The following is a 25,395-nucleotide window of genomic DNA, read 5'->3' as shown; positions in this document are numbered from 1 at the left end:
GATTCTCGTTCATAGTCGCTCAACGCATACGAGTTTATTTTTAGTCTTGTTTGTTGGTGAAATCAGATTTTTATTCCACCAGTTCTTTCCGCTTTCGCTGTCGTGTCGCTCGTTAGCGCTGACATTCGCGCGTTTTACATTAGCATGGATATTCATGTGACAACCGATGGGTTTTGCGGAGAGGCATGTACAACTCGGAGTTAAAAGGCGAGATGACACAAGTGTCGCGGCGATGACGGTGGCATCGTATTTATTTTGTAAACGTGCGTTTGGTGTTAGCGAGCTTCGGTCGAATAAGGACGGTGAACTTTGCTGTTGTGAATACTCGCGCAATATCGACCCGCGCGCGGGGGTTGAAATGTACGAATTAATAGATCCGCGGTGTATTTGTTCAGGGAACACTGGTGAGTCCATTCACGTAAGAGGAGTTAGTTTTCTGAATAGAATTAGCATAATCCGCTTTTCTCTAAACACTCTGCGGGAATCTCCGACCGAGTTGTATTTAGTGTCTTAACGAGTTAAAGCTGGTATTCATTTTATGTTTTGAAACTTTGTCGCATGTCGAGGAACCTGTTTACGTTAGTCAAAGAGCAAGATAAGATAAACGCGTTCTTCGAGTCAGAGCTATTATTTTATTGTTTTGTACTTTTTGTATATTGTGTTAATTATTAAAATACTTATATATTTTTTTATTTAATGTAAAAGAAAATATGTCGGGCCACATCTTGATGTAAAAAATCGTCGAGTCTGATAGTATACGACACTAAGGAAAAAAGAACTCGAGTGGAATGGATAAAGTATCATGAAAAGTGAAGGGTCCAGTTATAAGAGAGATGGAGAGCAGAAAAAGGGAAAATTTTACATCGGGCGAACCAACATTGTTGATGATTCACCCTCGTCAACAGCAGCCTCTGTGACACAGAGAAAGAGCGAGTAGGTCAAAGTAAAGCAAAGAATGTTTTATTCTCACGCAATCAAACGACTCATTGATCGTCGAACCAAACGCATTAGAAATTAGAAAAATTTCGGAAAAATATCACAAGAGATATTTTTTCACGTATCTACATGAAACGCAAATCTTGAAATAATTGACAATTTCATTTTTTTCATAAAATGATTTAATTAAAGATCCGAAGTATATTAAACGTTTGAAAACAATGGAGAAAAAATATTATTCCACTTTTATCAACATAATTATCTCACCGAAACTATATACACGAAATTGAAGCAACAAGAGGGAAACACAACACACACGGTGGAAGAAAAATGTAACCACAAAAGAGAAGGGCTTTGCTGTGTGTAAAAAAGCCGTCGCTAAAAAGCGTTACGCGAAACGAGCTGAAGCAACACCTGCAAGCCGTGAAATATTACGACTATTTATTCGGTTCTTTTTAAGAATATATCCTCGACCAATGAATGTATCCAAGGTCTCGCCAAGACTTTCCCTAGGTCTTTCCGCAATATCAATTTACTTTTTCAAGATTCTGAATTATACCGTTTCTTCTTCTTCTTGTGCTCTTGAAGTAGTATCAATGCAACAAATGGCTAAAAACGTATTATTTCGTTTATACGTGAATCACTTTCTTTTCCAGTATAAAGACTAAACAAGGAGACTTTCTCTTTCTTGATGAAACTGGATAGTTCATGCCATTTATTGACAATTTGTAGAGCCCTTAGGACTCTATTGTCTGTGAACTTTGCGCAGATAAAGACTTATGAAACTACCATTACTATCAGAAGCCGTAGATGTCTGATACAGAGCACAGTATTGGATGAAGTTAGCAAGATATATTATAAATCGATCCCATATATTATTTCTAACACAATTATTTATCGATGAGACCAAAGCTCGTTTTGGACGACCTAAAATTTTTAATAAAATTTAAGGTAAAATTCAATTAATAATTCTGTATCCTGTCCGAAATGAACTTGTCACAAGATATTTTATTAATTTCGTTTAATATTAATCTAATCGGAACTGTCGGATCTTAAATCAATCTAATATTTTTTTAATCTAAAACAATAATTAATAATAAAATTAAGAATTATATTTAAGTATCTTCTCTATGAAAATTAATCTGAACCACCATGTTATGCTGAATCCCACGATTGCGTGACGAAAGGGAGTTAGAATATTATGTATATTTTTAGTATTTTTTATATATTTTACATATAAAAATTTTTACCAACGTTATTTGTTTTTTTCATACGTTTTTTTTTTTTTATTTTATTTTCAGGGTGAGGGGGCATGTTGATGTGTCGGCGGTTGCTGCTGATCGCAGCCGCGATCGCGGCCTCGAACGAGGCTGGCTCGGCTAGTTATCGCTCTCTCGGCATCTCGTCGTCGGATTACTCCGGATACCCGAGCGGATACGCGGTTTACTCCGGCGCGACGTCACCCGAGTCCTCGTCGTCGTCGTCGAGCTCGTCGACGTCCAGCCCGACGTCGGAGCCCGCTGGCAGCGAGTCGCTCTGCCGACCGTCCGAGTTCCAATGCGGCACCAGCAGACACTGCGTCGCACAGGACAAGTACTGCGACGGCGAGAATGACTGCGACGACAAGTCCGACGAGCCGAGATATTGCACTCGTGAGTATCAGATCCCTGTGAGACAAGTTTCGAACGAGGCGAGTTTTCTCGTTAAAGACGATTTTTATTTGGCATCTAATCCGGAAAATAATGGATGGTTTCTTCCGAGCGATCATTTCCTGGCGAATTAATTTATCGCGCGATTCGACTCTCTTATTAAATCTAAATTTATATGTAATTGTTGATTAATCGAAACAGTTGAAATTCAAAATGAATTTTATATTATCGTATCCTTGAATCAAAACAACTTCTTGCAAATTTTACGTCGGAATATCTTTATTGGACACAAATTAATTATTATTAAAGGAACAATTAAATATCCACGGTAGACAAACATATAATGAAACGAAAAGTTTGTTTATTGTAAAAACCGATACACGTTATAAAATAAAGCAGGAAAATAATTATTATAAACGGGCAAGCGTGAGTGCGTATTTATCCCATATATATTCATAATATTACGAATTACTGCATATATATTAAACCAGAAACAAAGTTTTCGCTCACCCGAGCGAATAATGTTTCGAGCCAGTAATTATTTAGCTGCATTATCATTTTGGTTCCATTCCTATAAAAATCAAAACTGTATCGCGTTATAAAATTCTATTTATGGAATATATTATTAGTCCCATGTTTGTCTCGACATGTGGCTTTTGTTATAGCGTACATTGTCAAATAATTTTTATTCGATAATTTATAACGAGATAAATAAATTATCCGTTTGTTATTGATATAATACTAATTACCTGCATACGAAATTTAATCGATTTGTGAAGCTCAAATATAATTACGTTATACAAATACCGCATTTTCGTTCTTTTAAATTTTTAATTTTCGATAATATATGCGCGACACATTTCAATAGAATGGTAATAGTATTTGTTATAGCATTCGTGATTCAATTCCTTCATAGAATTTCAAATTGCACATTAAAATATACGCGGATCCAAATGAGCTAATTATGTAGAATAATTATTTACGCTTAGAAACGCGTAGCGCGGTTATAAAATAAGAAAATATACAAAGTATGTAGCAAAGATTTTTAATTAGTAGAATATTAACACGTCAGTATTTACACTAGTGCATTTTGAGCGTCGCTATTAATTTTTTAAATACATATTAAAAACAAACATATTACAAAAATAAGTAACAAATATATATTTAAATATAGCAATATGTATTTTTGTGTAATTAACGTGTACATAAATCTCTCGCTGTACGTACAGATTATATTGCGCGAGAGAGATTTATTTCAAGAGTTGATATACCTTTTCACAAAATAATATTTTATCACGCGCCGCGTTTTTATAATCCGGAATAATTACACCCCAGGATTTATTTTTCGCGCATAATAATTGCGTAATAAAAACATTTCAACTTGCCACCGGACTTTATACGGCTTGATATACGAAAATCGTGAAAGTAGTTAAGAGTTAATATTTTGCTCCAAATAATACTTGGTCTCTTCATCATATATATTAATTCATTATGACGTACTACATTGATATTCCTACATTTATATATCTTCCATATGAGAACATTACCTACTTGCAATCGGACATTATACTTTTCGATGTTACATCGCACACGTAATTAGGCGTTAAAATTTTCTCGGATATTATTTTTATCATTCCTCTCCTTATAATCCAGAAAAACGAAGAATCATAAGCTTACGTACCTATCGCACAACGAAAACATTCCAGCTTGCAATCGGACGTTGTACGGTGACGTCGGTCGGACCTACAGGGTGGAGATACGCCGGCCAAGGGAGGATCGACTGCCATTCCTGTGTCATCTCAATTTCACTGCCGCCGGATCCGATCTCGGGGATCTAGTCCAGGTCGGACATAGAAATGATGTAGTTGTAGAAAATAATGCTGACTGGGGTGGTGGCCCACCCGCGATCGGCGTGGGAGTCTGTTATGGAGCAGACAGCCGCGCCGGAGCCCGGATAATAATTTATATCCTTGGCTTTTACGATTCTTATCGCGTTTATTGGCGAAATTAAATCAGATTTTCGCGCGCGCGCGCGCGCTGAGTAAACATTCCGCGGAATACGCTTACTCTACAGATCTTTCATCTCTCGTGAATTAAAGTTTCCGTCGAGTACATTTTTGATCCTGATTGATATTGACACATTGATTATTATATCTCCCCGCAATAATAGAATCGAGACTTATATACGTTGTTAGCGGGAGTTACGGTCTAAAAGGCAACTTTTATATATCGCGATAAATCAACCAGGGGATGATAGAAGTGTCAAAAAGACATACGAGTGTCTGGAAAAAAATTTTTTTTATGATCACAGAGGGCCACCATCCCAAATCGCGTTAAAATCTTTTTTTAGATATGTTTCTACTGAATTATAGAAAATTTAAATACAATATTATAGAATTATAATTCACACTTAAATTATAAATCAAAACAGAGTTAACTGACTATGCAGATATAGCATATAATTTATATATTATAGAAAATTTAAAGAAATTAATATAATTATTTTTTTCTATATTTTTTATATATTACATAAATTATATACGATTTTTTCACATTGCTCTTCTCTTCGTTATTTATTTCACTTTCAGAATTTTAATTAAATTTTAACGTGTATTATAATTAACGAGATTATAACAGAAATATTTCCTTTTATCGTAAAAGGTCAGTGATACTTGTGGTTCTAACTTTTGATACCTGTAATTTTACTTCTCCAACAAAAAGCGTTAGCCGGTTGCGGAACGCGGATATTCGCCTGCTCATAACTTTTAGAATAATACCCCCGTGTTACAGTTAACTTTTGATACCTTCACGGTCGGCCGCTTTCTATCCTTTACATCGGAAGGATGTCCAGATGGTTTCATGACTATTCGCGAGGAAGGTCGTCCTGCGACAGGAGGACAATGGTGTGGCAGCGCGTGGGGCTACACCGTCTATTACAGCGAAACTCCTTCCATCAATCTGACTTTATATTTACTACGTTTATCAGAGCAGGTAAGAAATTGCGTTAGCTCACGAGAATACGCGTACTGATTTCGCGCAATTTCTCGCAAAAACTCGCGCGAATATACTTTCATCGAAGTTGCTCCAGAGGGAAAAATTTTAATTTGGATAAAATAATATTTTAAATTACCATACGTTCAAAAAAATAATTTTAAAAGAGATGCGCTACTATTTGCTCTCTCGCTATCTAATCGTTAAATTCATTTTTTAGAGTAAATTCTTCATTTACAATTGTTATTAAAAGATGTGTCTGTCTGTCTGTACAAATTTGATGGGAAATAAGAGAGTTTCGGCTGTTACGATCGCGGCACAATTTTCTGTCTCAGGGAATCGGCTACAACTTCGACTTCAAGTTGTCGTACAAGTTCCTGAGAAGAAGCGAGGCGCATCTCAGATATGGAAACAGCAGTATGTCCACATGGCGCGGCGAGCTGGTGAACGGCACGTATTGCGATCGTGTCCTCACCAAATGCGATACTAGAGCTTGCCGACTACAGTCCCCGAATTATCCCGGAGTTTACCCCAGGAATGTCACTTGCTACTATCGGGTGGAGCAAAACCGCGCGCCAGTGGGTCATCGAGCTTTACTTGCCGTTAGTCAGCGAAACAGTCACAAGATACACATTAAGGACCAGGTCGTCAAGTACGACAGAAGTCAACGAGTGCTCAGGTGAGTTTTTACTGATATTTAATAGGTTCATATTTAATTGACATATATTCCGCAAGCATTCTCTTTTTTTTTATAATATGCAAAATAGGTTTTTTAAAGATAAAAAGCGCAACAGAGAGACACAAGCGAAATGAATGCGAGAGTAACATGCGGAATACATTTTCTAAATAAAATTTGCATGCTATTCAAGGGTGTGGGATCAGTGCAACGTCGTGCAAGATTACTTGACGGTATATGACGGAGGTTCAACCTCAGATCGAGTGCTTGTGAGACTGTGCGGAGGAGACGCGGTGCCCGACATCGTCAGTAGTCACAATACGATGTTGTTGGAGTTTCATACATCCCCGTACGACAATCCATTTCATCCAGTTCCATTGTCTTTCCTACCAGGATTTGAGCTTGAAGTTCAGGTAATTCTCCGGATACTGTAACATTACTGTATTATTTCACAAAAAAATGCATGTATATATACTGTGCCATAAATTTGTTATAAAATATGGAAATTGCGATTTTTATAAAAACTAATGGCTCGTGATTCTTTTCATTTTTTATATCACCGGCGTGTTATTTAAATATAACGAAGAGTTTAATTAAATAAAATCTCTGAATATAAATAAAAATTAAATATATGCGATAAAAAATTAATCTCTCGTTATCTTCTTCATATATATTCATATGTGTACAGGTGATCTTTGTCGATGAAAAGTCTCGAAGTTTCGTGAAGGAAAACGAGAACTGCGATTTTTATATATCCGGCGACGAGAACTCGTCGGGCATTCTGGAAAACCCGAAACATTCTTTACCGCCAAACACCACCTGCCGTTATCACTTCCAAGGAAAGGTCAACGAGATCGTTTGGTTATCGTTCGTTAAATATTACGTCGCCAGCGTCGAAGCGGCTGCAAATATCGATACTACCGCTGATTGCAACGCAAAACTTCTAATATGGGATGGCGATATCACTGTGGACAAACTTGCTTCTAATCGAAAAGTACGTACCACAAGCTGCATCAACTATAAAGTTTATTACTTGATAACTTTTTCATTTCGTGCGCTAAAATAAATTTCGCACTAAATTTCGATACTAAAATAACTTTCAATTAAGATATTAGTAAGGCTCTCACAGAGATTGTAAATTTCCCGAGCTAGCCGGACGCCGATAGTAGTGCGCCAGTTTTCAAAAAGAAAATTTATTTTTACACAGGACACATATTTTCCTTGCCAAGTAATTAAATAAAAATTCAATTACGCTTCTTCCTTCTTTAGGGAGGTTTATTAAAAATTTTAAAGAATCTCGAATTAGATTTTATTTAATTATTTTGAAATAAAAATATATTTAATTACATTAAATTTAAAATAAATTTGCTACTAAAAAAGTAATATGTATATAAACATAAACACAAAAAATTTAGAAAATTAAATGTGTCCTGTGCTTCTATAAGAATCTCATAATATAAATCTCGTGAAAAAGAATTTGTTATATAATCAACATAATAATATTTCTTTTATATGGATAATTATTATATAATTAAATATAATTATTTTCCGAACACAATAGTTAGTTAGGCAATAAACACACTCGGTATTCTATCTTGACATACATGTAATAATCGTTGCAGAATGTTACACTGATAGGACAGTTCTGTAAGGACGACATACCGCGGTTGTGTGACCACAGTCTGCTGCGCAACAGTAGTCGTCACACGCGACCGTGTAGCCTCGCGGAGAGTTACGTGTCAACCGGCCGCGATCTCACCCTGGAACACATATTGCGCCAGGGTAGCGCACTGTATCCGATAAGTTTCGTGCTACGTTACGAGTTTGTGCACGAAGCCATCTCATGCAACCACGTGTTCACCTCGACGTCATCGACCTCATCCACGTCTTCCACATCATCCCTATCGTCCTCCTCCTCCTCTTCCTCGTCTAATGCCGGCAAATTCGCATCACCAAAAAGCGTCTTCTTCTACGGTCGCGGCGGGGCGCAGAATCTGAGCTGCGTATATAAATTCGAGACCGAGCCCGATCACAGGATAGAGCTGTCCTTCGTCAGGGCCTCGTTCGGCGGCAAGAACTGCGCGTCTTACATAGACCCGTTGGTGAATCGATGGACGTGCGATCGGCGCATGGCGGATGTCAAGAAGCATAGCATGGCGAATCTTGTTGTCGCAGAATATCCTTGGCAAGGAGTCGAACTTGTACGTACGATATAATAAGATTTCTCTTCCCTATATATATTTAAAAGCCTAGTTAACTAGATCTTTATTTATTCAACAATAACAATTAATTCTTTGTTTACAGGTTCGCGATTGTCTGTGCTCGAACGTGAGCGAGAGAATCGTCGTGCGGACTCTGACATCGAACGTGGTGGAGGTCAGGTTCACCGTCACACTCATGAACGTCACCCAGGATTACCGAGATTTCTTCTTCGAGGGAGAATACCGTTTCGTTCCCGTGGGCGCCGAGTCGAGCGAGCACGGATGTTCGACGAGACTCGAGGAGCGACGATTGCGCGGCACCAGCGGCGAGATCTCCCTCAGGAGTCCCCTGCCGCGGGTGATCCCCGGCGTGGCCGCGGTGGAGGAGATCCTGACGAACACGGAGGATCTCACGGCGACGCAGTGCGTGAACGAGCCGTGGCTGATCGAGCCCGAGGACGCGCGCATTAACTTCCTGTATTTGAGAACCGCCGGTTACAGCATCAACCTGGATAACGTCGAGGATTGCATGACTTTGAATAGAATCATCGTCTATTCGGCCGCGAACACGAAGGAGCGCAGCGTTATCTGTCCGGAGGGTGGCGTCGACACGGCCAGAACCGTCGACTTCTTCTCCGGTGGCTGGAACTATAGCGCCGTGAACGCGAGCGTGGCGATGGCGCAACATTCCCGCAGCTTCGTCGTAGAGTTCCTCCAGCAAGAGCCTGGTTTCTACGCCGTCACGTGGATCGCGATCTCCAAACGTTCGCCAGCCACGCCCAATTTGAGCGCCAATACGTTCACCATAGTACCCGCGGAAGAGTGTCCCTACAGGTTCGTTACGCAATTTCCATTATAGATTAGTAAGATTTTTAAATATCCAAATAAATTTAAAGTAAAGAATTTCGTAATTTTTTAAATAGATATTGTTGTAAATAAATTAAGTATAGATATATAAAATCAGAACGTAATCGGAAATATCTCTCTTTTGTCAGATGTCCAGAGATCCAAGCATGCATCAGCTCGCTTCTGTGGTGCGACGGCGTGCGCCATTGTCCTTCGGGCTTCGACGAGGAAGAAGCCAATTGCTCCTACCATTTCGGAGTTACGCTGCTCTACGTCGCTGTAGGCGCCGGTGCCCTGGGTATATTTCTGATCCTCCTACTGGCCACCGGTTGCCTCAAGTATTGCCTCTACCGACACAAGGCGCGCAAGAAGAAGAAAAATGTCGCCCTGAACGTCAATCATCTCCACGTGAATCATACCCACCACAACAACGGCTTGACCGGGAGCCGGTTGAGCGGACGCTACAATCTAGCTACGCCCCAGGAGATGTACCTGGAGAATTATGGGAAGGACAGTATTTGTTGACAATACGCCATTGCCAATATCGAGACCACTGTGTGAATAGTCATGATTTTTAAATGCCTACCTCGCTCTGGCCCCCTCCCTTTACTCTTCACCTGTTTCCGCTACCCCTGAAGTAACGGACCGGAGTGTACGGCAGCCAGACACTCCCATCCCAAGGGCACATACATTACACGCAACGTGCATACACACACATACATATACATACTCTCGCAGTAATCGTACGAAATCCCGTAGAATATATCCAAAGCACATATAGAAGCGAGCGCACGAGATGAAGCAAGCACTCAATCGGTGGCGAAGGTGGTTCCGTCATCGAGTCTATTCCTTCGATTCAATCTCATAACGATCGGTCTGTTTTGAATAAGCGGATTGTGGCTCGACTCATTAAATCGGGACGAGGATGATAATCCGCTTGTCACCTAAGAATGGATTGCAAGACGCTCATAATCCTAACGAGCCGATGAGAGGACGATGTACACGCACCTCTCGTACGCTCGTATATATGGCATTTACAATAACACCGCAGTATCCTGGTAGGTTTAGATATACACACGATTTAAGAGTAAAAAAAAAATACGCGCGAGTGGACGAAGAGCAGCGAAATTGGCGTTTATACACGCACATATACAATGCTTCTAAAAGACGTAGGATACGCTGTTTTCGTTGAGTGCACTTTCGGTCGGTTATCGGATGAACGTCGTAAACACAACGTCTACGACGTAACTACGACGAAACTACGACGATAAAAGTAACGAGAAGATGCGAGCGCTAAAAAGCGAGAGAACGCGTTTCACAGATAGTTTTCGTGCGAATGACGATACGATCGATGCGAAAGGATAGGATGTTAAAAGTTATGGATGCGACTCGCGAAGTGATATATATTCGCGGCATTAAACTGGCTGTGTTGGGAAAAGATTGGGCGTATTCGCTTTTATTCCTGATTGCTCCCGAGTGCTTATCGTTAACGCTACTTTCGTTCTTGAGATCTACGAGATCTTCACGAAAGAGAAAACCCGATGAGAAGTGAACCGCGATTAAGATACATCATTAACGCTCGTGCAAATCTCTCTATCCTGACAAATCCGTTATAACCAGATCCCTTACACTTGTCTAAATTTCCTCTATCCGTTGATAAAACTAGAGCATCATTTGTCAAACTAATCGCAGGCTTGAATACGTTGCATTGATTCAAATTAGACTGCATTAAGTTGCTTTTTATATTACTAAAAGATATTGATTGTTAAATTATGATAATGGATTTGATTGAAATTTCAAGTTCGCTTGCATTCGCAAGTTCGGATGCATTCGCAAATCTAATAGTCAACGTAATATATAAAGAATCTAATTAAAAGTTTAAGCAAATCCTCATTTCGATCTTCGATAAGTACCCTTTATAATCCTAATTGTTCTCGCAAACCATCCTTACATGTTATCCGCGTTATATTCCATTAATGTACAATACATCAATGCTCGTTGCACTGTGTTATGTGTTTACGCATTACGCAATAATTCGGTCTCGCTCGCCTCACTGTAACTCCATTCTATGTCAATTCAGCCAACATTTTTTTTATATTATCCCCGTATCCGCGCGATTTTCGACTCTATCTAAACTTTATAGGTGATTTATGGAAGACAGCATGAGATACGTAGATAGTTCACTCGCATTAATCTAATAGGTTTGGTATCGATGCGCGTGGCTCGAACGTAGATATATCCATGTGTAACTAATTGGATGCCGAAGGAGAGTATGTACACTGTAATTCTGTTGCGAATGCAACAGGAATTAAGCAAACGAAATGGTTAAGCGAACAATGGACGCGATCCCTACACGTTAGCCTATTATAGACACTGTATGGTAAAGCGCGTCTGTAAACGTACGTCTGTATGCTGTGATAGAAGTAAGCGTATCAACAATCGGAAATAAATCACTCGCGTGAACTCACGTTACACGCATATGTGCGTCCTCGAAACCATCACCGAAGATGGATCGCGATCATCCGATTTGCGATCTTGCGTTGATCGACGTCGATATCTTAACGCGGTCCGGCGTATAACTTCTAGATCATTAATCATTCAAGAAAAAGATATGTGGTCCAAACTCGAGTAATATAAGTAAAACTCGAGAAAAGTTGATTTATCGAGAGAAGCGAGTTTATAGTGAGCCATTGGGCGGAATAGCGGTATAAGTTGACGAAAATAAAAGTTTAAGACGTAAAAATTAGAGTGAAATAAAACTTTTGACATGTTACTTCTCTTATATATATATAAAAAAAATATTGAAAGTGATCGCGATAAAGCAATTGGATTTTATAGCTTCGTAAACTTTTCTTGTCTATTGTCACAAAGCGAGAGAGAAAAAATTGCTTACACCACTGTTTTGAACAATGGCTTGTATATTGCATAATTTTATATAAAAACGGCCGTTTTGAATTAGAATTTATTGCGATCGCGATTCTAAGAACGTTTTTCTAACGTGTTAGTTGTGGTATTTTCGTACACCTTTGCAAACTTATATACATAGACTCTCCGTGTCACAAAGTTTGAAAAATTCTTACGGAGACGCCGGCCGCGTTAAGATATCTTTCGCCAGTCTCATGAATTGCTCCGTGAATAATTCACTACCTATATAAGACATCGTCTATCTACACGAATACTGCCGCAGTTATATTATTTATTCATAAAGTTTTATAAGTCTCTTTCTACCCGAATACGAAAAACTATTCGAATATACGACGTTCTATATACTATAAAGACACGGAATCCGAAAGCGAACAACGTAGCGCGCATCAGAAGCGAAATTGCGCACACGCCAAGCTTCTCGATGTGTTAATCGCATTAAAGACATGTTAAAATTTAACTATAACATATCGAAAGTTCGAAATTACTTAATTTAATCGCGCCTCCATCTATTTACTATTTAGCGAGACTCGAGTAGCGATTGTTTTCACGAATGAAGAGAGGGACGATCTCCTTTCAAAGAAAAAAAAATTCCCAATTCTTTTTTGTACGAAGTCATTCCGTTAAACAAGAAACTCATTTCTCGTGAAATTTTTGATATATCACGCAGTCGGTAGAGTTCTCACATCTGTCTCTATAAATAAATAAACGCATAAGTCTCCCTCGACGACGGAAACCAACGTAATACATGGTTTGACGCATCGTTTCACGGGGGACGACGATTTATATTATCAGTATCTTTCACAGGCATGAAATGTCGATGTGACCCGGCCATTAAAAAGCACACACAGAAAGTAATTCCTTTCTTCGAGTGCCGTAACACGAGCGAATCAGTACGGAGTTTAATTTCTTCGACGGATAAAAAGTCTAAATCGTGGAGCGTGCACGTCACATTATGAGATTTACACATACGATATGACTCGACTCCACGTCTCGCGCTCAATCGAGAATGCGTCCTATAATTACGAAAATATAGTAATATACATGTATGTAAGAACGTACACGAAAAAAAAAAAAAAAAAATGCCGTAGCACAAACTGGCTCGCACACACGTAGCTAAAAAAAAGTGGATGGTAAAGAGTTTTGAATCAAAGAGGCCTTGATTCAACGACGTTTCTAAGCAAGTATTACGCGTTACACGATGTATTGTAATCCCGTGTTTATAATTTTAATAAAATACCATCGCGTTAAAGAAACCCAGCAGAACAGCCGTCGAAAGTACATTATTAATTCATCATCGTTCTCTGAATAATTTTCTCATCGAGCATACGTTTTTACTCGTGAAAAATAATATAAAAGATGTGAGCCAACATCTGGAATTTTATTTTATATTAATCTGTGCAATGAACAATGACTACGAAAGAACTATTGAAACCTAAGAAAAGTCTTACTAAAGTAGAATTTATTTAAATTAGATTCATTATATCGATTCTAATTTTTAAATAATAATTAAACATTGACTTTAAAACATTATAATTGGAGAAAAGATAGTTAACAGAGCCAAAAAATATATATATAATATAATTACAATCGTAATATTTAATGAATAGAATGCAAAAAGGAAAAAACAAGATATATTTTTGAGCAATTTTAATTTTTATTAAAAATTCTTTTTTTCTTTTTATATACTATGTATAGAGATCTATACAATTTTTGAATAGACTTATTATTAGGTAGACATATTATTTAGAAAAGTATGAAGAATAATTTTATATATTTATTGAGATTCATCATAACGAAGATGATCTTAAAATACGGAGAGAGCAATTTTTCTTTGTAATAAAATCGATAAATTAATCATATTATATCATCGAATATGATTTTTACGATTTGACTTCTATAAATGCTTCTCTTTTTTAACTAATAATGGCAGCTTTATTTTGTACACGATTTGACAAAATATCTCGAAATATACAGATCGTGATCGTGCATCAATATCGCGCTCTTACGTTGTTTGCCTTTTGACATTTTCCATCCGTCAATTTCCCAGCCGTGAAAAATGTAAAACCGCACATTTGTAGCCTGACAGATTTATCGCGATTTACGGATCTCGATGAAATATTCAACACGTCGCAGACAGAGCCGCGAAAAGAAGGAATTCTCGAATGTCCAGCGAAAGCGCATCGTTCGCCGATACGGCGATTGATGTCAAACTGGTACCGCCGAGATCCTTGCACGGTGTCGAGGATGCTGAGATCATTTGGGACACCATCACAAGGCGATTTCCGCAGGCGGCACCGCTTCTCTGCGAAATGGAAACTGTAATCGAACGGGCCGAGGATCTGTTGCAGCAACTCAAGACACCCTGCGCTCAAGGAAACGGTACAATTTCTCGTGCAATCAAAGTCTACCAGAAAAATCTTTATGCATATGTGGCACTTTATGGTGTACTTCATCTACAGCAATTTCTTTCAAACAACTCGAAATTTTCATAATTTAAATTTTTTTATAATTTGCATGCAAAGTATAAATTTAATACGTAGTAATAAAAAGGCTTGAATAAAATAAAATAGTTTGAAATTGATGATTACAGTAGCGTCATCTAATTATGCAGAGTCTGCATTTATCCATGCACTTGATTAATCTCATTATAATTATCACGCTATTAAATTATAATGATATGCATGATAGAATGGGAAGTACAAATAATTTATTCATGAGGAAAATTTATATCTTTCATAGAAATATGATAAAATATATATATAGAGACACGACCTACATCCAATTCTCTTTGCAATTATATTTGAATTTAATACGTGGAATTACTGACTAAATTATCGCATGCATAAATCATGTCGATTTGATTTTGTAAAGTTACTTCAATATTACTTCAATATATGTATATAATTTAAAAAAGAATTTTATTAAAAGATTTGCGACATAATATTATCGCGTAAGTTAATTTGTTAAATTTATTAGATCCCTTTATATATACAATATAATCAATATAACACAAAATTATTTATCAACTTATACGTGGAATAATTTTGTCTCTAATTCTAGTTTTTAAATATTTTAGGAATTTCAACAAAATTCTCTTTAAATCTCTCGAATATTTATAATAACGTAATAATATTGTATAATGTTAACATGAGCTATTGTTTGATTTGATATTGTAGACACGTCCAACTCGTTTCACACAGCTCTTTATCCGGATTCTCGGGAATCTAACACGACGATGTCTGATGCAGAATTCGTTCTCGCTGAAGAAACGGATGTACGTAGATCCGTATATTCTTTATTTATTGTTTTATTGTTATTTTATTGATCGGAATTTTATGAAAACGTACCTTTTCCAAGATTTTAGAACATCTCGAAACTCCCGAGGATATTGAAATGCAACTTATGACGCACGATATTGACGAAAAACAAATAGACTTAGCTCAACATCATAGTGAACAATCCGTTCAGTGTGAAGAAAATTATCCCGATCAGAGATATCATTTAAATTCACCTCCAAGAGTCAATAAAGTCGTTCAATATTTAAAAACGAGTTCGATGAATAAATGTAAGAATTCTCAGGGGGAATCAGACACAAATGTAACAGATAGTGGTGATAAAGGGATCAATGGTAGTTCCGAGGAAAGTGAGTGATATGATGTTTGTAAAAAAATAGAATCCTATAAAAATACTCATCTAAAAAAATCTATAACGTTATGTAATTTAGAATTGATGGAAACAATAGAAGAAAAGAATAGTTTGGAAGGATGGACAAAAGTCGCTGCTAATGCATTACGAGAATGGCACAATGATACGAAAAATATCGATATCTGTAGTATGTGTATATAAAATTCAGATTGTAATTAATAACACAAATAACACGAAATATATTGCTTTAATTATTTTAGATGATAATGATCCAGAAATTCAGCCGAACATAAATATAGATAATTGTTTGCTTATGATCAACAACGATAAATGTGATAACACTGATGCTTATAAGCCTAACAAGACAAATGATGTAAAAATTATAAACAATCATTTGCAGGTATCGATACTTTTATATTATACTTGTAATATGCTTAAAAATAAGTATTTGCAACACCAATCTTTTCAAAATAATGTTTAAATTCTGATAGATAAATATCTCTATTGCATTTTAATTCTAATTTATGATTTTATAAATGTCTTTGATTTATGTAAAATTATTTTTATTGCTTTATTGCGATATTGTAGGATATCACTGCAAAATGTTCCGTAGCAATTCGTTCGCCGTTGACTATCCTTGAGGAATATGCGAAACGATGCAAAGTGTCAATCAAATACGAGTACAAAACGAAACCGAATCTGCATGTGATAAATGGTGATCTGTGTGGATTTCGCGGTAGTATATTTATATTTTTTCCAAACAGATTACACAGAATATTATTATTTACCATCATAATAAATGTTAAATACTATTTTTTCATTTGATAACAGTGCAAATTGCAATGCTTGCTATTTCTTAATTATTATTAATAATTTTTGCGCTTTATGTATGACGTCCAAAATGTTGCAAGTGCTTCTTTACGCGTTGTTAAACATAGTTTGGATAATGTGCCAGCAATGTCTTGTGCTGCGACCAAGGATCTGGCCAGAAACGAATTAGCGACAAAAATATTATGGATGGTAGCCGAGCGTCAGATGGATGGCTCAAAACTTTCGTCGTTCATCTGCGGATTATCTGATTTTTCGCGAGAGGAGTAAGTTCAACAAATGAAATGTCAATCTAATAAATTAGAATATAAATTTTAGCAATATAAAGTTTGTCGGAATAATACTTGAAGAAAACGATTCATTTCATAAAACATAAAAAATTGAGTACGAGTATAATGAAAATTGATTAGCAGTTTAAATAATATATGCACGTTCAAAAGTATATAAAAAAGTGTTTACGCTTATTTTTTGATCTTTTATATTTGATACTTAGAATGTTAGAGATAACAGCTTTTCATCAAGGCGAATTGAAGCATGCGTCGCAAAAGCTCTACAAATTTTGCCTCGAGAAAGGACAATCTACTCCCGAGTACTCCATTCGTAATTTAAGAACAAATCAAGGGTTTATGTATGCAGCTCAATGCACAGCTTTAGGCCATGTTGGAATTGGTTTGTTATTTTAAAATATAAAAATGTCAATATGTGGGTGTGAAATCAATCTCTGAAAATTGTTTTGATTCTGTCGCGCACAAAGTTAATTTATTATTTGATTTATTTGATCTTCTAATGAAAACAAAAGAGTTTAAAAGAAACATGATAATGTGTTCCTTTCTTGATATTTCAATATTTATTATAATTTGATATTAATATTTTTTTAAATATTTTTTTAGGACAAGGCTTGAGAAAAGATAGTGCTAAGATTGCAGCTGCTGAAAATTTGTACCAGAAATACATTCAAGAAACGGAACAACAAATACATTCAAGAAACGGAACAACAATATAAGTTAATATCCTTTAAAATCTGTTCATGTCAAACACTAAGATATAATTTTTTGGTTACTTACTTTTGATAATAAAATTGAAATATACATCTATACTATATATATAGTTATTAGATATTTTAAATTTTTATGGTTGATTTAAATATTCAACCTTCTTTATCATGTTAAAAAAATCGATCAGATTCAAATTCACACACACAAGTATACAAGCTTATAAGATAAATATGGCAGAGAGAATGTGATTAAAAGAATATTTTATTGTAAAGATTTCTTCATTGCAATCTCCATTCGCATTATCATGGTATTTTGGCAACGATCCAAGGTAGCTTTCCAGTTTTCTTAAAAGACCAATAATCGTACAAAAGCTTACCTAGCACGAGGAATATTAATGATGCCAATACGATGTTCAAAACGTCAAGGGGATGAAGCCAAGAATCTTCGTCCGATGAAATGCAAATCTCTGTCCGAGTAAGATCGCGAATCTGCAAACCCATTTTATTACGTTAAAACGCGATGTAATTACATCTCAATTGCATTATTCATGTATCTATTTCTCAATAATATGTCTTGATAAAAAAAGACATGCAAGTAATCACCTGCTTATTCGAGTTATCGTTATCACTTGTGACTGCACATCTTATATCGTTGATATCTTTTACTAAATTTGGATGCCTGATCAAGAGATCCTACAAAGATATAAATAATACTTCATTAAATTAAAACAAAATATGACTGTCTTTATATCTTAAATTATAAAAGCATGGATACAACATTGAATTTAAGAATATTTGATATTGAAAATTAGAGATTAAGTTTACTATTATTCAGCTCTTTTTCATCCTTTTCTCTATTTATTTCTATTTATCTTTTATTCATGATTATTTTATAATACATAAAATTTGAGATAGACAATGTGTTGGTTTTGATTAAAATAAACAAAATAATTAACTGCAAACTTAAATTTAAAAATTTGTAGAGTATATACGGACCGTATCAATTTAATCATACCTGAAAGCTTGGTGTAAAATGACAGTCGCATGTCCACGAATTATTTCCGAGATGTAGGCCAGCGACATTGCCATTGTGCAACAATGCGTTTTCCAGAGCGTAAGTAGGCAACTGAAAGACGCAGAACAAAGAATCATAAACTATATCTAATAGTAGTGTGCTTGTTAAATAGCAACGAGCTCTATATTGATATGAGAGAAACGTGCGTGATATAATCTTTTTACAATCTTCTTAAATCGTTTTAATTTCTTTAATTTCAATTTTTGAAATCATCTATCCCATGAAATTAATTCAATCAATTTTTTCTTTACTTCAACACATCTATCATGCAAAATAGATAATGCTACAAATAGTCTTCGCGAGCAATTTGATTCATTTCGATACGGCGAACTAACATCGATAAGTTTATTCCCTCGAAGATTAAGGAGCCGAAAACGATCTAGCCAATCTGATCCTTCTAGCCCAATGATAGATTCTACCAGATTACCGTCTATGTAAAGATCCAAAACCGACTTGTAGACAGGATTAGTTGTGAGTGGAGTTAGATCCTTAATCTACACAATAAATAAAAAATTAATACTTTAAAACATATTTACAAAAATGTGTTGCGTTAATAAATTATGCGTCTTATAACTTCTTTTTATTCATATTTCATGACATCTAATAGTAATTTAAATGAGATAATCATGGATTACAATAACGAGAATCGAATAATAGAACCTTATTTCCGGTTAGACGAAGGGTCGTCGTATTCGCGGGTAAAAAATTGGGCATTTCAGTTAAACCACGATGGCTACAATTGACAGAAGTAAAAGCTATAAGCTGTTTCTGCGTAAGCTTGCCCGCACCAACCACGTAAATCAGTTCGCAATCGCAAACTGTTTGCTTGCATTCTTTTTTTAACGTCTGAAAATTAAATTAATATAGTCAATACACGCCGGAACTTAGTATACAAGAGCGTTTCTATCTCTGACTTTTCTTGCTTGCAAGAGAAAAATTATATATTTTCTCGTTACCGCGATTATCTCAACGATCGGGAGAAGCGGTCTTCCATCATAAGGTGTAGCGCAAAGTAATTTGTCTTTGTCGACGACTTTGCTCGCAGCTGATCCTTCGTTGGGGTCCAAAATCCACGCCGTATCCTCCGTACATCTCAATGGATTACCTTTGTCAGTATATCTTCATTAATTATATCCATGACGCGCACATTAATCGAATGTGATTCCCCCCCGATTAAACAATTCGTCGCTTCGAGAACTAATCAAATATCTCAGTAGTACAGGAAAAAATGTTATAGCATTTTGAATAGTTTAATATATTTTTTAAATTTGTATCACATTTTTTAATTATTCTTTTTATTTATAAATACTTTGACAAAAAGTCTAGATCTGTATATAGCTTTTCTTGTAGTATTTTGAAATCATCCTTACCAGCCAAAAGAATACGCTTTAATGCAGGCGTATTGAAAGCTGTTACGTTGATCTCTTCGAGAGCATTGTTTCTTAAGTCAAGATATCTCAAAGATCGCAGATTAGAGAACGCATCTTTTGGAAATGTACGCAGTTTGGTGCCAGTCACATTGATTTTCTATTGATATAAATATATACCTCCCCTCCAAGCTCTCATAAATATTCTCAAGATAAAATATGTGCGTAAGAAATATCAATAAAAACGAATTTTCATGATCAATATCTTTCGATAGATAGATTTATAACTTCTGTTTTATTATCTAACGACGAAATAACGAATTTTATTTATTATTATTACGCCATTGTCCATGAAAATTCGGATAAGCAACCCTAGTAAATTCTAAACACAAAGTTCTAAATTGTTCTTCGAGTATTTGACAAACATTTTCTACCTCGAGAAATTGCGCCTCAACCGGAAATGCAGATGACAACTGAGTTAAATTACTGTTCGCGATTATTAATTTTCGCAAGAACGTGAATTCCCGTAGAACCTCATGCGGATCAAATGTTGCTTTTGACCATTCGCAAAGAATGAGAATTTGTACATTTGCAGCCCTAAAAATTTAATATCATCCATAAAGATATTATCATAAATGACAATAATGTATCAAATTATAGTCGCAAATTTCAAACAAATTTTACTTTAATTTCGTGCCGAGAAATTGAACAATTCTCTAGTCTGATAATTAAAAAAATAATTTAAAAAATAGCCAAAAATATATAATTTACACTCTTAATTTAATTTCCAGCATCATTTTACTTACTTTGCTTTCCATTCGTCTTTAAGACCATTGAAACAAATGAGACTATGTCGATTTTTCACAAAATCGCATTCGGGATAATCGTTGATGACATGTGGATGATGCCAATAACAAATATCATCATCGTTCGTAAAGCCATGCGACAAATGTACATATATATAGAAAAGTATGATTCTGTAATTAAAATGATTTTATTGCACAATCGCGCGACAAATTTCGAGAAATCAAATTGCTGCGAAATAATCGCATGTTTCCTTAATGGAATTTATAATTTATATTGATTTCACGACTCATCATTATATTTAAACATCTGCATACGATTACGCGAAGTAAAATTTATTCTTTATTTGATCATACAACAAAATTTAGCACTTCATTTAACAACGTTACATAATTCATGGGATCTCGCGAAGGTATGTGACGGAAGTAGGTGAGCTAGCGCGTGAAAGATTTATAATCTTTGTTACTTGGCAGCTTTTTATTATTTGCACAAGACACGATAACAAGACCGATGCATCGTATCGTTATACGTTCCACGTTATTATTTACTTACATATATAATTTATAATATAATTTAAAATACCTAACATACATTTATTATCTCCCTTCTCTATTACCAATTTCGACGTACCGCGGCCGTCAACTTATCAGTGCTCTTTCACGATCGATTTAGCTTAACTTTTTTCAAACAATGTTTCATGCTTAAGCTTGACTAATGAGTGCGAACAAATCACGCGACACAAATATCTTCGCGTTTACCTTTGATTGTCAACGCACTGAAATTTGCCGCGCTGATACTAAATATCGTGCAAATATTGTTACAGTTATCTCTTCAGCTAATGATCGGTCGATCCCTCGCGCAAAGAATTTTGTCACCAATTTTAGCAATAACATTTATTAATAATTAAGCGACTTCCCCACTTTCGTAACACATAAATGCATACATAATATATCAAATTAGTAATTATTTATAGATCTAAATTATAGAAAGTTTACTGTTTCAAATAGTCTGAAAACGTCATTCTTGTTAATTATAATTTGTCAATAAGTATCTAGCAATATAATGATAAAACATTATTTTTAATAAAATTTTATATATATAAGCGTGTGTTTCCTAATGATTTCTAAATACGAATCAATTTGTAATTAAATTTGTGATATATAGCTTTAAAGAAGTTATTGTAAAGTTCTTTACAATCTATGAACACAATTAATTTATTATATTAATCTGTGTAAAATATTAAATCTAAAGAAATAGAGCAAAATTTAAATACTCACAGAAAAGTTTGTTGCGCTGTCATTCTAATCGCGATAAAAATATTGATGCTATAAATAAATATAAATGTGTTGACAAGCGTTTGTAAATAAATTTGCAAACAAATATATTTCGAGCAAAATTTATCCCGAGCAAAATTTATGAAAGCTTTTGTCACTCGGCACTCTTTTATAGCAAGGTCGATCTAACAATGTCGGACTCGTATCACATGTACGATCACGGCGGGTGTCGTCTGAAGAATGGCAGTGATGCTAATGAGAAAATAGACGTATATTCGGCGTGTCAACAGGTGGATAACTAAAACGATCCGATGGCTTAACGTGTAATGAACATATATTGCGCGATAACGAGCGTAGTACGCGGAGATGTGATCTGCCTGGTGCAGCGATGCAAATTACCTTGTATATAGATTACGATAATGCATTTTTCAAACAGTGAAACTCAAAACGTCAACCAGTAAATGACGCAAGCATTTGTGTTATGATGAATTTCCGATTTTTTAAAGAAATTATCAAATATAAGAATATGTATTTTGTTATTGTTTATAATGTACGAAATATATATGATACATTGTCGCAAAGAGAGAGAAAGAGCGAGAGAGGGAAATTCAAATATTAATAACAAAATAAATTAGCAAATTTAATAAGAAAATTACAAGTATATGTTTGCATCAAGTTGTTCACATTTTAAAATAAATGTAATGTGACAATATAAATTAGCAAAGACTTAAAAAAAGTAATTAAATTTCACGTTTTAGATATTCATTATGATAATTACAAAAGCTAGTTATCTGTCAAATTTTGACAAGAAAACATATTTTATAAGACTAAAAGTTTTAGATTAAAGACTAAAAAAAACATAAAAATATGCTATTATTTATTTATATAATATAAAGAAGAATTCATAATATAAAAATAATAAATATTATTCAATAATCCTATCAATAAATAAAATTCATTAACAAATATAATAACAGTAAACTATATATTCAACCCATAATAGCAGAATAAGCAAATTAATTGAAAGTTATACATATCTGAATTATAAAAATAATGTTTTTCCCTCTCCTCTCTAATTGTCTCTCTTAAACGACTTGAATTCATCATTAAAATTACAGAAACGTGCGAAGAATAAATTTTAAATCGCGAGCCATGTACGATTAGCTTCTGGACCAGGCAATCAACAAGCTGGACAAGTCTTGAGCCATTCCTGTTGGCGCAAGTCTGTATATTTTAGTCCACGAACACCTGCCGTATCGATCGAGTCGTTGTTGTTAAACGGACCGTTTTGTCCATGAAGAAACCCCCTCGCGATCCTAACCGCGCTCGCGCGAACGTATCCGTAGCGCTTTTACGCGATCAACGTTTAACCCTCGGCTGCACCCTCGCGAAGAGTGTGCATTTCACCAAACCTGTATCCGGCGAAACATTCAAATTCGGCGACTCGTGACTACACTCCTTCCCGTTGACACATCCTGGTGGACGTCGAGAGAACGTGGGACGCCGTTTCGCATCGTCCAGAGAGTGAGAGCGTATCTTGTCCGAGGATCGCCGCATCATCGCAGACCTAATGTCAGGCATAGCGATCGCCAGGCTCGCCGAGGAGCGAAAAGCATGGAGGAAGGATCACCCGTTCGTGAGTTTCCGCTCCTACAAGCAGATCCCGCGTTCCCGCGGCAACCGGCATCACCTAGTTTCGCGCGCGCGAAATGCGTCGATTATTCTGCGTTGCTTCTCGCGACTGTAAACAATGACTCGGGTCACGCTCCAGGCCAAATAACAGAGCAGTCTGACCTAAAAAAAATTTATTTAATTAACTATTCATTCTGCCGAAATAATTGATTGCAGTCTCATCTCAAAGGAGATGATGAATAGGTTAATCTTCAATTAACGTATTGCGTATAAAGTAAAATTTTTAAATTCTCGAAAGATTAATAATTATAGCTCGATTATAAATTTGTCGTATGTAAAGCCTAGTCTACAATGGCAGTAAGCAGTATAGAGTAAGCAGTAAGCAGTATGAAATGGGAATTGCCCATTTCGTTACTCCCGGTCTTTACATCCACTAAAAACAGTATACAATGGCAATAACAAGGCTGTAGGAATAGAGAGTATACTGTTTTTAGTGGATGTAAAGACCGGGAGTAACGAAATGGGCAATTCCCATTTCATACTGCTTACTGCTTACTCTATACCGCTTACTGCCATTGTAGACTAGGCTTAAGATTTCCTCAAAATTTTTGTAAAAAAACAATTCTAATATTTTTTTTAACGGAGGATGATACAAAGATAATCATTGATTTACAGGGTTTTGTAGCTAGACCAACCAAAAACCCGGATGGCTCCCTTAACTTGATGAGTTGGGAATGTGCAATACCGGGAAAAAAATCTGTGGGTAAACTTCTTTCAGATGAATTGCAGAATTATGTACATTTTGTATTGAACTCGTAGTTTTGCAGACTCCTTGGGAGGGTGGACTGTATAAGCTGCGTATGATTTTCAAAGATGATTATCCATCGAGTCCACCAAAATGTAAATTTGAACCTCCGCTGTTCCATCCAAACGTTTATCCATCCGGTACCGTTTGCTTGTCACTCTTGGACGAGGAGAAAGACTGGCGACCAGCTATCACAATCAAACAGATTCTTCTTGGTATTCAGGATTTACTAAATGAACCAAATGTGAAAGATCCAGCTCAAGCCGAAGCATACACAATATATTGGTATTTATGAGATATTACAAGATATATCAAAATACTTAGATCATATTTTCATACTTTTTTTTACAGCCAAAATCGTCTGGAATATGAAAAGCGTGTTAAAGCTCAAGCCAGAGCAATGGCTCCACAAGAATAAACGCGAAAATTATCAAATTGAAATATTTGAAATTCGTGGGAAAAATATATTGTATGTGTGTGGACAAAACTTTCCTGAGTTGGTCCATCGCTCTTACAATTAACTTTTTTTTTACAAATAAAATTAACATAACTAGTTAACTAGCTTATACTTTTAAAATTTATTTACTGAATATTGTCTTGATTATAAAAATTTCGAAGTAGAATATATTATTAGCAAAACGTGTCATATATAAGTTTTTTCATACATATGGATATTCTCTGATTAATATTAAGAACTAAGTTGTGAGATATGTACTTTAAGAAATTATTTTTTGAGACCTAAACTTT

The 25,395-nt window shown here is 35.7% G+C and overlaps 4 protein-coding genes across 6 annotated transcripts in view; 3 read left to right on the top strand and 1 right to left on the bottom strand.

Moving 5' to 3' along the window:
* LOC145942518 (uncharacterized) overlaps window positions 1–13,481 on the top strand; it is a 53,007-nt gene extending 39,526 nt beyond the window's left edge. Inside the window, exons 2-10 of the mRNA XM_083049332.1 lie at window positions 2,238–2,588; window positions 4,292–4,428; window positions 5,376–5,576; window positions 5,912–6,255; window positions 6,446–6,665; window positions 6,941–7,246; window positions 7,875–8,453; window positions 8,557–9,287; window positions 9,449–13,481. Of these exons, the coding sequence (XP_082905458.1) occupies window positions 2,249–2,588; window positions 4,292–4,428; window positions 5,376–5,576; window positions 5,912–6,255; window positions 6,446–6,665; window positions 6,941–7,246; window positions 7,875–8,453; window positions 8,557–9,287; window positions 9,449–9,824 (3,234 nt within the window). The 5' untranslated portion in view covers window positions 2,238–2,248 and the 3' untranslated portion in view covers window positions 9,825–13,481. The remainder of the gene's footprint in view (window positions 1–2,237; window positions 2,589–4,291; window positions 4,429–5,375; window positions 5,577–5,911; window positions 6,256–6,445; window positions 6,666–6,940; window positions 7,247–7,874; window positions 8,454–8,556; window positions 9,288–9,448) is intronic.
* Window positions 13,482–14,288: 807 nt separating this feature from the next.
* On the top strand, window positions 14,289–17,780 carry LOC145942769 (uncharacterized). The gene is made up of 9 exons (XM_083049786.1): window positions 14,289–14,603; window positions 15,401–15,498; window positions 15,582–15,867; window positions 15,949–16,053; window positions 16,130–16,269; window positions 16,458–16,605; window positions 16,825–16,963; window positions 17,191–17,366; window positions 17,588–17,780. Exons 1-9 carry the CDS (start codon window positions 14,387–14,389, stop codon window positions 17,698–17,700), a joined length of 1,422 nt encoding a protein of 473 aa, XP_082905912.1. The 5' UTR covers window positions 14,289–14,386; the 3' UTR covers window positions 17,701–17,780.
* Window positions 16,698–22,788, bottom strand: Swi2 (Protein singed wings 2). Of its 3 annotated transcripts, none has more exons than XM_083049784.1 (11): window positions 22,215–22,788; window positions 20,940–21,110; window positions 20,568–20,730; window positions 20,137–20,293; window positions 19,723–19,871; window positions 19,427–19,612; window positions 19,102–19,260; window positions 18,707–18,817; window positions 18,295–18,384; window positions 18,069–18,180; window positions 16,698–16,850 (listed from the first exon to the last, which is right to left on the bottom strand). In XM_083049784.1, the coding sequence occupies exons 1-11, from the start codon at window positions 22,235–22,237 to the stop codon at window positions 16,798–16,800; spliced, it is 1,374 nt and encodes a 457-aa protein (XP_082905910.1). In that variant the 5' UTR covers window positions 22,238–22,788; the 3' UTR covers window positions 16,698–16,797. The 3 variants fall into 3 exon arrangements, with proteins under 3 accessions (XP_082905910.1, XP_082905911.1, XP_082905909.1); XM_083049785.1 differs by lacking the exon at window positions 16,698–16,850 and adding an exon at window positions 16,866–17,418 and having other exon boundaries at window positions 22,215–22,787; XM_083049783.1 differs by lacking the exon at window positions 16,698–16,850 and having other exon boundaries at window positions 17,936–18,180; window positions 22,215–22,787.
* A 707-nt stretch (window positions 22,789–23,495) lies between these two features.
* Lwr (ubiquitin conjugating enzyme lesswright) lies at window positions 23,496–25,206 on the top strand. The gene is made up of 4 exons (XM_083049976.1): window positions 23,496–23,847; window positions 24,519–24,602; window positions 24,671–24,933; window positions 25,000–25,206. Exons 1-4 carry the CDS (start codon window positions 23,782–23,784, stop codon window positions 25,064–25,066), a joined length of 480 nt encoding a protein of 159 aa, XP_082906102.1. The 5' UTR covers window positions 23,496–23,781; the 3' UTR covers window positions 25,067–25,206.
* Window positions 25,207–25,395: the final 189 nt, after the last annotated feature.

Source organism: Prenolepis imparis, unplaced genomic scaffold, assembly GCF_030444845.1.
Source record: "Prenolepis imparis isolate NDT839.2.m4 unplaced genomic scaffold, iyPreImpa1.0 SCAF_11, whole genome shotgun sequence".
NCBI classification, from domain to species: Eukaryota; Metazoa; Arthropoda; class Insecta; order Hymenoptera; family Formicidae; genus Prenolepis; species Prenolepis imparis.
This window is presented reverse-complemented; position numbering and strand designations above follow the sequence as displayed.

Coding starts and splice junctions, on each gene's coding strand:
- Lwr (XM_083049976.1), top strand. CDS start 23,782: ATGTCAGGCATAGCGATCGCCAGGCTCGCCGAGGAGCGAAAAGCATGG. Junction 23,848..24,518: donor GGAGGAAGGATCACCCGTTC/GTGAGTTTCCGC, acceptor ATTGATTTACAG/GGTTTTGTAGCTAGACCAAC. Junction 24,603..24,670: donor CAATACCGGGAAAAAAATCT/GTGGGTAAACTT, acceptor GTAGTTTTGCAG/ACTCCTTGGGAGGGTGGACT.
- Swi2 (XM_083049783.1), bottom strand. CDS start 22,237: ATGACAGCGCAACAAACTTTTCT. Junction 20,294..20,567: donor TTGAGGCGCAATTTCTCGAG/GTAGAAAATGTT, acceptor TTATATCAATAG/AAAATCAATGTGACTGGCAC. Junction 19,613..19,722: donor CGATCGTTGAGATAATCGCG/GTAACGAGAAAA, acceptor TTTAATTTTCAG/ACGTTAAAAAAAGAATGCAA.
- LOC145942769 (XM_083049786.1), top strand. CDS start 14,387: ATGTCCAGCGAAAGCGCATCGTTCGCCGATACGGCGATTGATGTCAAA. Junction 16,054..16,129: donor TACGAAAAATATCGATATCT/GTAGTATGTGTA, acceptor TAATTATTTTAG/ATGATAATGATCCAGAAATT. Junction 16,964..17,190: donor TCTGATTTTTCGCGAGAGGA/GTAAGTTCAACA, acceptor TTTGATACTTAG/AATGTTAGAGATAACAGCTT.